This window comes from Pelodiscus sinensis, chromosome 2 (genome assembly GCF_049634645.1).
Source record: "Pelodiscus sinensis isolate JC-2024 chromosome 2, ASM4963464v1, whole genome shotgun sequence".
Lineage (NCBI taxonomy): Eukaryota > Metazoa > Chordata > Testudines > Trionychidae > Pelodiscus > Pelodiscus sinensis.
In genome coordinates this window covers 33,041,671-33,053,820 of record NC_134712.1, presented here as the reverse complement: position 1 = coordinate 33,053,820, position 12,150 = coordinate 33,041,671, and the positions used below count along the sequence as shown (strand labels likewise).

At 36.4% G+C, this 12,150-nt stretch overlaps 1 protein-coding gene across 1 annotated transcript in view; it reads left to right on the top strand.

Moving 5' to 3' along the window:
* Nucleotides 1-12,150, top strand: part of RIMS2 (regulating synaptic membrane exocytosis 2) — a 517,795-nt gene that overhangs the window by 288,266 nt on the left and 217,379 nt on the right. The window contains exon 16 of the mRNA XM_075920242.1: nt 9,964-10,029. Within this exon, the coding sequence (XP_075776357.1) occupies nt 9,964-10,029 (66 nt within the window). The remainder of the gene's footprint in view (nt 1-9,963; nt 10,030-12,150) is intronic.

Sequence of the window (12,150 nt, the reverse complement as noted above, 5' to 3'; positions counted from 1 at the left end):
ATATTTCCACATAGCATTTGGGCCAGTTTTTAAAATCAATATTATTTTGATTAACACACTACTTTGGTAAGGCTACTCTTTTCTTTTTGTTTATCTAGAAATTTTAAAACTATAATATACTAGTTGGGACTGCTTTTTAGCCTCTTTAGATTTGCTGTCTATGGATGGATGTTATGAAAGTGGGTTGTTGATCTATAACTTGAATTTTCATAAATTGTCACAGTCATAATTCTATATGTGTTTCCGATATCTCTGCTTGCATGAGAATCTTCATTCTTCCCTTAAGTGGAAGCTGCCTGATAAATAAAGAATGGTCTGTTCGACTTTGAATTTATAGTCAATGCTTTGTTTCCATATCACACATGGAGCTTTGCAATCAACATTAAAAAACCAGCTTATTTTTTATTATTTTCTGTTGTCCCATATAGCCAGGTTATGCACGCTCTAGTTATTGGACTCTATGGAGGAAGTAAACTGAAAAAATTAATTACAGAAAAGTAATCTAGTTTTTTCAAAATATTCATAACTTCTCCTTTAAAATGTATAAGTATTTTACCTAGTTTTGATGTTTGGTACCACACTTCAGATTTAAAATTAAGTGGTTATTTGAGTACATCCAGGCAATATTTTATGAATGGTCTGTCCACAAGCCACCTGACCTTCATGTTTCTGTTGTGTGATGTAAATTATTCCCTTTTTATTTCATTGTCTCACATTTGCATTTTTGTTTCTGCCATGCTTTCAGTCATTGTTTCACGCTACCTCGCTCTCGATATACTCAGTCATTTGACCACCATCACAGAGATACCAGGTACATATTTTCCTCTGTGTGATACTGTGTGGATAAAAGAATGTACCTGTGTTTACCTACATGATATAAAATTCAGAAGAATTGTTCTTAGTACCAAAATAACTAATGTGTTTATAGAAAAAAATGGTGTCTGGGTTATTAGTTGGTAGACAGCTAGGCTATGTCTAGACTGCAAGCCTCTTTCAAAAGAGGCTTTTTTGAAGGATACTTTTGAAAAAGCCTCTTTTGAAAAAGAGCGTCTAGACTACAGCCAGTACTTTCGAAAAAGCAAGCCGCTTTTTCGAAAGAGAGCACCCATGCAGTCTGGATGCTCTCTTTCGAAAAAGCACAGTTTGCATTATACAGCACCTTTTTTCGAAAGAGCACTTTCAAGAAAAGGCGTTATTCCTCGTAAAACGAGGTTTTCCGCAGTCGAAAAAACTGCTGCGTTCTTTCGACTTACTTTCTAGACACAGCTGCAGTCTAGACGCAGGTGAAGTTTTTAAAAAAAAGGCCACTTTTTTTGAAAAAATCCTGTAGTCTAGACACACCCTACGATAGGATATTATTTTATAGGACATTGTATGTTTTTACATTTTTCAGCCCCAAAGTCTATAATTGGTGCCACATAAAAATGAAACTACATTTTTCAGTTGCAAGGTCTCTCTTCAAGAAAGTTATTTAAAAAAACTATTTAAAATCAACCAACATAAATACTCAATGGAAATACATCTGCCATATACAGTATTTAAACTTTAAGGTTACAACAGGCAAATTCTAAGTATGATTTTTTTAATATTCTCACCTGCAAGTTAATTTATCTTATATATTTTTATTTCCAGTAATTGCTAAATTGACCAATCCTCAGTTTCTCATTTCAATTTGTATTGGCTGAGTTCTATTTCTGATTATTACCTTATTTGCTGAAAGTTCCTGTTTTTTCATGTTAATTTGTCCTCATCTCATTATTATGTTGTTTTTCATTGTGTTCGCCCTTTATGTTTTGGCAGCAAGGATTGCACAATGTATCCTCTCTTTTGTGAAGATGCAATCAGATTACTTCATTCCCGAAAGATGTGTCGTACTTATTCTGAGGGTGCTTACTATGATCTTGAGAGGTATAATCAGTGGGGAGTATATTATTCATTCTCCCACTTATACTTAGGTAGACAGTAATCCATTCAGGTTCTGAACTAAACAATGTATGTTTTTCAGCAACAAATTTATGCAATAAAGATACTGTACAATATACTATGATTATTTGACAAATGTATTAACCTAAGATTTATTAAATATAAGTATATTTCTTTTTTTAAATACTAAGAATATCTGAATGGTTTGCTAAGATAAAAAGGCAAGTTTAGAAAACAATATATTCATAAATATAAAGGGGTTATAATAACTCATCGTTTTATCTGGGATTTTCAAAAGTGCACGTTGCTGTCCTCACTCTACTCCCATTGGAAACAAATGTTTAACTCTTGAAAATCCCACCCTTTGTTTGAAAAATTCTGGCAGAGATTCATTTTAATACTTGTAAAAAAAATTTGTTCATTCATTCATTTTCATTGTAGGTATTTGTAAATTTCAATATTTGCTGCATATCTCACATTCATAATGAGTTTAGTTTCATAACACCCATGTATGGTAGGGAGTATTTTAGAGATTGTGACGATGTTTAGCTCATAGTAGCTAATATTTAGCCAATATCAGTGAATAGGAAATATTGTATGTGGAACATAGCTGCCTCCAAAGCTTGTCTACATGGGGAAATAGTCTGGCATGACTAGTGCATTTGGAAGCTAAACTGCAAAACACTCTGGCACAACTAGTGCATTTGAAAGGTAAACTGCAAAAAAAGGCACTTTTTATTCAGAGTAAGAGTGTTATTAATGTGGTCATTTTATGCAGAATAACTATTGTACTTTAAATTCTCACCCTGGCATATTCTGCACTGCCTTGCCGGTGTAGATAAGCCCTCAGAGAAGTGCCAGTATGGCCTAGCATTTAGAAGGCTTGTTAGTGTACGGTTCTTTCAATAAAACACTAAATATAAGGAAAATGAATGTTTTTGTGGGAATGCAAAAATATGGGGATATCACTTCAAGATGCTATGAAATTATTAAAGCCAGATTCTAATCTCGTTTAGTGTTCTTAATGGTAGCTATTGCCATTTCTTTAAAGGAAGAGCTGATATGTAGCTCTTCTGTACTGGTACACTGCAGAAACTGAAAAATCCCTGCTACACTAGCTTATGGTTGCTATCTTAGGGTATGTCTAGACTGAGTTGCTATTTCGAGATACCGCAAGTATTCCGAAATAGCAACGCCGCGTCTTTAAAAGTGCCCGCTATTTCCCAAGTATAGTGGGCACATTATTCCGGTGTCACTGTAACCCTCATTCCACGAGCATTAAGGGATTTGTCAGAACAGCCTTATTTTGAAATATAAACTCTTTCAACTTAGATTTGAAAAAATAAGCTCTTTCAACTTAGACTTGGAATAAGCTTAGCGCAAATTGCATATCTTATTCCAACAGAAGGGTGTTGTCTAGATGCACCCTTAGTCTCACTCAATCAGAAGGACAAATCCTTATCTAATTTTTAATGTTTTGCTTTGTATTAAAAAAGTGTATTAGTAGCTGTAGAAGTAGCTTCAGAGATATAAAAGAAACAAATAAAACGGTATCCAGAACTTTTACAATCCCACAGGAATCTTTAAATCTCCAAGATACCTTGTTCAAATATTCTTTGTATACATTTCCTTGACATGACAATTCCTCTCAGGAGTTTTCCAAGTCCACACTGCTTAACCAGCTCCAAAGTCCGCACAGCTTAACAAACTCTGCCTGCCTGCTTGGTTATACACAGTTTGATTGGCTGGAGATGGGATACTAGATGGGGAGAATGCTGAGTTACTGCAGAGAATTCTTTCCCAGGTATCTGGCTAGAGGGTCTTGTCTATATGCTTGGAGTCTAACCAATGGCCATATTTGGGGTTAGAATTTTCTTCCAGGTCAGATTGGTGAGACCTGGGGGAGAGGTTGCCTTCCTCTGGTACATGGGGCATGGGTCACTTGCAGATTTAAACTAATATAAAAAGTGGACTATCTGTAACTTGAAATCTTGATTTGAGGACTTCAGTAACTCAGTTATAGGTTATAGTTCTATTAGAAGAGTGGGGGGAGGGAGAAGAGAGGTTCTGTGATTTGAAATATGCAGGAGATCAGACTAGGTAATCATAATTGTCCCTTCTGACTTTAAAGTCTATGAGTCTATGAGACTGAACACTCTGAAATGCTTTTACCTAGCAAGCTGCCTACAGTAGAGTTTGTCTATTCTAAATCAAATTATTAATAAATCATCCCCATAGACTTTGTGGTTTTGTGGCTTGTGCCATCTTCTTCAAGTGATTTAACAGTAGGTTACTTCTGCCATAACTGAATAGACAGACTTATTAAAGCGGTGCTACTGTTATAAGTATAACACAGAGAGCTGGCAGCATGCATTCATGTTACATTCCCTGGGTATGTCTACACTACCCTCCTAGTTCGAACTAGGAGGGTAATGTAGGCATACCACACTTGCAAATGAAGCCCGGGATTTGAATTTCCCAGGCTTCATTTGCATAAGCGGGGAGCCGCCATTTTTAAAACCCCGCTGGTTCGAACCCCGTGCAGCGCGGCTACACGGGGCACGAACTAGGTAGTTCGAACTAGGCTTCCTAGTTTGAACTACCGTTACTCCTCGTGAAATGGGGTTCGAACCAGTGGGGTTTTAAAAATGGCGGCTCCCCGCTTATGCAAATGAAGCCCTGGAAATTCAAATCCCGGGCTTCATTTGCAAGTGCGGTATGCCTACATTACCCTCCTAGTTCGAACTAGCGGGGTAGTGTAGACATACCCCCTGTCAGTTCCTCGCCCAGGCCAGGGAAGCTAATGATCCAACCAGAGGATCAAATTCAATGGTGAATTCTAGTCATATGCCACTTGACACACATTGCACATTTACTAAAAAGAAGATTGACTAACAATCTCTAATCAAAGACTCTGCTTTCAGATGGTTTCAGCTTTTCCAAATCTTAACAATTTTGGCTAAAACTTTCCAGGACCACTTTCAGCCTCGGGCAGATTATATTATTGTTACCGCTGTTTAAGTTTAAGATACAATTTATCTAGAAAAACACTGCACTCAGTATGGGTTGCAAGGCCTGAATAGGGCTTTCCTTATATTACTCCCGGAGAACTAAAACTGAGAGCAGAGAGACTGTTCCTCTCTGTCATCACAACAATGCACTACAGCATGAACTCTGTCCCCTATGATGCCAGTCTTTAATCACCCACTTTAACTGGATCACTTTTACCACATTACCAGCCTGTCTCCAAACCAAACCATCTTCTGCATCCTCCATTCACAACTACTTGTATAGGTACTGTGTGTGGGAGGTAATCTGGTCAAGGCATGTGTGTAGAAACAAGAAAGGGGGACAGCATTTAAAGTTATAGTGCTTGGTGTATAGTGGGGATGTGACAATGTAAAGAAGTAAATGATTAACCGATGTGCCTGGGCTCATTGGTTAACCCTCACGGTTACTTACAGCCCCTCCTCCTATATCAGAGATAGCACTGCAGGTGTGTGGGGCAGGTGAGAGCCAGTGCTCATGGGAAGCTGATGTTTAAGCAGGCTCCCTGTGAGCAGCACCTTCGGAGAGCTGCCTCTTCTACCCTCCCCCCCCCCCCCCCCCCATCTGCCTGTAAACATATACCGACTGAAAATTGTGATAATGGTAAGACTTGCACTTGTAGGTGCAAGAACCCAAGATTATGTATTGTTAGGGTGCTTATGTTTTCACGCTTAAGTTTGTTACATTAGCTATTATTGGTGGGTGTACTAGTTAATCAAGTAGAGCAGGTCTTTTTTTGCATGGAAGTGTTCTTGGGGATCATTGTCCTGACAAGAAAAAGTTCTCTACTTTGTTTCTAAGAACCATAACACTAGTTAAGCAATTTCACTGTGCAATTAAATGTCTACTTTTGCTCAGCAACAAAACAGAATACATTTTTATATAAATGGCAATATGCTCTGTACATCTGAGATTAGAATCTGACTCCTTCATGAAAATTTGGGATGCTTATGAATTTTTTAATGTAGCTATTTATTTGCTTTCTTATGTTTACTTCTTTTAATGAATTGTGTGTGTGTGTGTGTGTGTGTGTGTGTGTGTGTGTGTGTGTGTGTGTGTGTGTATGTTAAATAGTAATCACTTCACCATTTCATATAATTTATTTTGCCTAATTGGAAAACTGTGATTTCTTTTTTTGAAAAGTATTTTGGATTTATATGCAGATTTTTATCAAGGAATTTTGGTAAAGCTTCTAGAAAACATAAAGTGGGTTAATAGGAGTTTAGAGAGATTTACAAAATATTGTTTGTAACCTGTTACAAGTTTGTTATTTTTAATCTCAAATAATTAAGGAGTCCTTCTATCTAGTTAGGGATTGTATTTTTGTAGCCTTTGAACCTGTTGATTATTATGGTGTATGCAAGTAATTAATGGCCCGAAGTACTAAGCATCCTCATTATTCCCGCATTCTCTGTTAGTTCCCCCGCACTCATAACCAGATGATCCAGACGCATTCTTCTCTGCTTGAATCCTTTATTTTACTTATTAGCCTAAGGCAATCTTGTTCATTAAATATTCCATGGCGATGTTTTAAAGGGCTCCCTTACATCTTTCAGACTCAGGCAAAACTTTTCATTGAAGTTGTGTTGCTTTATGGGTATGATTCTGGGGGATTTAACATGACGTAATAGTAAAAGTAACCTGCTTTTTACAGGTTAGATCAAGATGTAGAGCCTAACTTTTGTAAACAAGTTAAGCAACAGACACATTAGTGTTACCTCCAAATTACACCGAATAGTCAAAAGATACCACCGTGTAACCAAATGGAGAAAAATAACATCAAATTACAATTTCCAAACTACCTTCAATTTGAAGCCTTCAAGATTGCTTACAAATTTAATTCAAGCCTCGGCATATTCAGATGTATGTCATTATCCCTTGTTTTCAAATGGGGAAACAGGCACAGAGATATGGGGGTATGTAGCTTTCTAGAAATCACATAACAATTTCACAGCAGAGCTGGTAGCATATTTCTGAGGACAGATTTTCAGCTTGTATAAATCTACATAGCACCATTAATGTCATTGGAGCTACACTGCTGCATAACTGATGAGAATCTAGCTTGAGATTTTCTGAATCACTGTCTTGTGATTCAAGACAGAGACAATTTAATCAAAGTTTTGCATATGTAAAGCATTTCTTGAGAGTATGAAAAAAAATTAGCCAGTTAAAGAAACTATCTTAATTAATTAGTTATTTTTATATTTTAGTATAAATCATTTACCTTGGTTTATCTGGGACTCGTTTCAGACTATGGGGTAGATCTTCAGTGGGTATAATTCAACATAGCTGAAGAATGAAGCTAAATCGATATATACAAGAGGATCTCACTCAGGCTTGGTCTACATTAGGACCATAGTCTGAAATTTACTTCCCAAGGCTGATTTTGTAAGCAATACATCCACACTACCAAGCTGGTTATTCCGGAATAAGGGACAGTGGAATTTGAAATCTGTAGTCCTGCTTTTTGTGAGGAATAATGGTATTCCTGAACTTGTAAATCCAAAATAACATTAGTGTGGATACTCCAGTGCTGCTAATTCAAACTAATTGGCCTCTAAGAGGCCTCCCGCACCTCCCCAAAGTGCTTTCTGAGCCTCTGAGTCTATATTATGTGTATTCACATAAATAGTGCTTGCCTCAGATTACATTGGATTCTTCCCCATAGTGAGGACACAGAACTTTGAAATTGTAAAATTGGGTCCCCAGAAGTTGAATTTAGTAAATTCAAAATAATTTTCTAGTGTAAACATGGCCCCAGAGGGTTATCATTTTAGCTCCTGTGCTAGTCATCTAAAAGAGAAAAATCTAGTAAAGCAAAAATAGTATTGTGTGGGCCTAATTCAACTATTAAAATGGTGTACAGAGTGCCCTCAGATTTAAGGAATGTTTTGATCTTTTCAGTCCAAGTAGTCTGGTATCTGTCTTTGATGATATTTCAGTTATGAGAATCATCTCACCAAGTTTTAATTAAACCTCCATCATTTATCCTAGGTATTCTTATTTTTCTCCCATACTCTGACAGTTGTTCATAGACACGTGTGCCAATTAATACACTGTACTTTTCTTCTTCTTCAATGTCTGTTAAAATATCCAAAATAATTTAAATCTTTCTTATTTTGAGTTTGTATTTTGGGAGTATATGAGAAATTGCTTCAATTTAGCAAAATCTTCCCTTTTCTTCTCATATTGCCTAGTTTAACACTTGTCTAACAAGCACTATCTTGTCACAATCCAATTACAATCTGGTGAAGACTCGCTGATTCATGCAATCACCTCTCATCAAGAACAGTTTCTGAAATCCAGACACCTCTTTTTTTATATTGTTAGTCTCAGACGTCTTTCACTTTGCTTAATACTGAATGTCTGCAAAAATAAGCTACATCAATCCCAAATTCAGTTCCTAAAGTCATTCTTGATTATATTAAATATTCCTTCACAGGTGCCATTCATTCAGACATGGATTAAAATCATGTGGAATTTTCCACAGTTCATTAGGATATCAAGCATAATTTCATAATATATTTTGTGCTGACATTCAGAAAAAGGCAGGCAATCCTGCCTTCATCTGGCCCAAAGATGTCTTGTAGTATATTTCCCACTATGGAGTCATTAATCAGGAGTTATTTGCTGTTTCTTTCTGTTTGATGATTGCAGTGCAGTGCTTGTTGTTCATCATTCAGGGCAATCTACATACCTCCCAGGGCCTTTCCTCATTGGAATCTTTTTTCTTGTCAATCAGAGAAGCCATTGTGGATATTAGCATGACATAGCTGCCTGCATATTCCTCTTTTTCCTTTCCTTTAGCTTCTAGTCTTTCTAGAAGTTATAATCTTCAGCCTTCCTTTATTCTATGTTTCCATCCCATACAGCTTTTCATAACTTTCCTGATAATCATTCTGTTAGGTTTCTTTCAGTTCTTAAGTACCTCACCTACTTCCTGACTTCCAAAAGCTTCAGAGGGATAGCCAAGTAGTTGACATCTTTTAATGTTAATCCCAGATGGTTGCACTAATCAGTACCCCACTACTAATAGGTAGTTCCTAATTTTTCCTCAGATCAAAGTCATTTTAGGCACTATCTCAGCTGGCCTTCTAGAGTTTTACTTGCTGTTTGTTAAACACTTGGGGAATCATTCAGTTGCTTTCTTCCTACATTTCTTTCCTAGTTCACAAATACAGCACAAGGATTTTGGTTCAGATCACAGTTCACACTTCCACAGTCACTCAATTTAAATAGGCTGACACTCAGATTAACTAAAATGTACAGCATAGTGTTCTCAACATTTTAATTACAAATTCATTTTAAAAGGAAACTGGTCTGTCTATCTAGTCTAACTATTCCAATACTCACTAGTCACGTGCATGTCAAACTTGTGTTTTGTTTGGACTCACATTGTTGAGTGCTTCCATTCTCATTTGGCATCTCAAAGCCCAGTTTCACCCTTTAAAGGACTACACTGTTTTTTATTCTTTTAAAATTCCTTCAGGACCTTTTATTTTCACCCTTTTTGTTTATATTGAAGAGATTGTGCTTGGAGATCAATGAAAGCTAATTTATACATGTAGGTGCAAGAGATGTATTTTTCATCTTTTCAGCTATTTTATTGTTCCACTTTACAGCAAGAAAATGAACTTTCAATTTCTGTTACCAAGCATGGAATTTCACAGCTTCCATATCTTATTTTTGCTGAAAAACTCACCTGCTTAAACACCGCTTACATGGTGAAATGACTGAGTTATTAGAAAAAAATCTTTGAATAACTCACAAGGCTTGAATACATTATTCATTATGGTTGAATACTAACTGAACGTAAAGCAGTTTTAAAAATTAATTTGGCTTTGAATATTTATGTTTTAATAGATATTACTGTACATAAGTGTCCAATCTTACTGTACGTACATCGTCTCTATGAGACAACAAGGAAAAACACTCAGTTATAAGGCCCTATTAAAATGTCTAAAATATCTGTGCTATTTATTTCATATTCAGGAGGACTAGGCAGGAGAGAAGAGTGCCTAATACATATTATGACGACTCTGCCCATACTCCTGAAAGGTATTTTGATTTATATAGTAGAAATAGATAAATTTTAATAATATAACATTTTGTGAGCAGTGAACTGTAGAATCACGAATTGGCCAACAATCACGATACTTGAGCTTTACAATGCATTTCATGGAATATTTGTTTAAATTTGGAACACTCATTCTTCATGATTGGAAATGCTAAATGTTATTTTAGTACTACGTGAACTACTCTCTGTATTTTAAGTACAAATGTTCCCTGGAAATATGTTTATTGGTAAGGAGGGATGGGGGAAATTACCAACAATATAGGTGAGTTGGGTGGTTCCCCCTTAATTGAAATATGCCTCACATAACATATTCCACAATTTCCAAGTAAGTTTATTGTGAAAAGAGTTAGTTTACAATCACCCATCATGAGCAAATACAATCATATTTGTATCCCTTTTTGTAAAATTTAGATTCATATTTACACATTACAGTTGTCTACAGTAAAACACCTCTATAGTATTTTAAAACAGATATGCTGTTTTATTGATACAGGTATTAAAGTTTAATTGATCCAAACAATGTTCTAAAATCAAGAGTGTGTTGATAATTTCATAACCAGCCTCTGTTACAACCTTATAAATAATATAGCACTGATTCAGTTTTAAATGACATTAATAAAATTAAAGATACAAAAAGAATTGAACTGAAGTCAGGTGGAAAATCTCTTGTTCTCTAAGGCTACGTCTACACTGGCCCCTTTTCCGAAAGGGGCATGCTAATTTTAAACTTCGTAATAGGGAAATCCGCGGGGGATTTAAATAAAGATGTCCGCCGCTTTTTTCCGGCTTGTAGAAAAGCCGGAAAAGAGCGTCTAGACTGGCCCGATCCTCCGGAATAAAGCCCTATTCCGGAGGATCTCTTATTCCTACTTCAAAGGAGATCCTCCAGAATAGGGCTTTATTCCGGAGGATCGGGCTAGTCTAGACGCTCTTTTCCGGCTTTTCTACAAGCCGGAAAAAAGCGGCGGACATCTTTATTTAAATCCCGCGGGGGATATTTAAATCCCCCGCGGATTTCCCTATTACGAAGTTTAAGATTAGCATGCCCCTTTCGGAAAAGGGGCCAGTGTAGACGTAGCCTAAGTGTTCAGGTGTTACATCTCCTTCCCTCTATCCCCGCTTACTTTATGATGTAGAACTTCAGCTGGATTTCCTTCAAAAATGTCACTTCTCTTCCCAAAATTAATAAGTTTTAAAAAGTGAAAATAAATTTAATAATAATAATGTGTGAGAAACATCCTTTAATGAATGGACCACCATGTTCTATGCAAGCTATGGTTTCACAGCGGTCCTAAGAAGTAGCTTGCTATAGTTTCAGCAAAAACCTTGTGTTCAACAGTATCAAAATCACTAAGAGGGTCATCATGGACGCTTAGCCTGAGATTTTCAATAGAGTCTAAAGAAGTTAGGCACACAACTGCATTTGACTTTCAAGGATTCCATAGCCTTCTTTGGAAATCCCAGTCTTAGTTCTTGTTCACCATTATCTGAAGATTCATGGAACCACTGCATTCTCAGTTCTACATAACCGGTGCTTGCAGGAGATCTGAGGATTCCATGTATTACCGAAGTTGATTTGCTCACCCTGTCTCTTACCCAGAGTTATATGAATTGCACATGCTTCCAGAGTTTTAGGATAATAAATGATAAAATAATAAACAATAAGTATATTCTCTGGAAGGACAGGTATTTCGTTAGTAACATTTTGAGATCATGACTTCACCTTCCCAGAATCTCTTTTTCAATTTCTTCTTCCATTCAAACAGAACCTTTCTACAAATCTCTTGATGTTGTTTTTGACTGATGTTGCTGATGTCAGGCTGCACATATATAAATCAGGTAGCTCACCTACACCACTAACAGTGATTATCATTTCATAGATTTTTTCATTATGGGAGCTGAATGGAATGCAGCACCTTACCTCCTTCCAAACAAATATAATAATTCAACAAAAAATCTTCAATAGATAACAGTAAACAGAACTTTTAAGTTGCCTTACTATTCAGAGGTGTTTTAGGACATAGGTAAAGAAAGTGGTTTGTCTTAGGTATATCTTTCTAATTTGAGAGTACTCTCTATGGTTTAATCTTTAAAGTATTCCA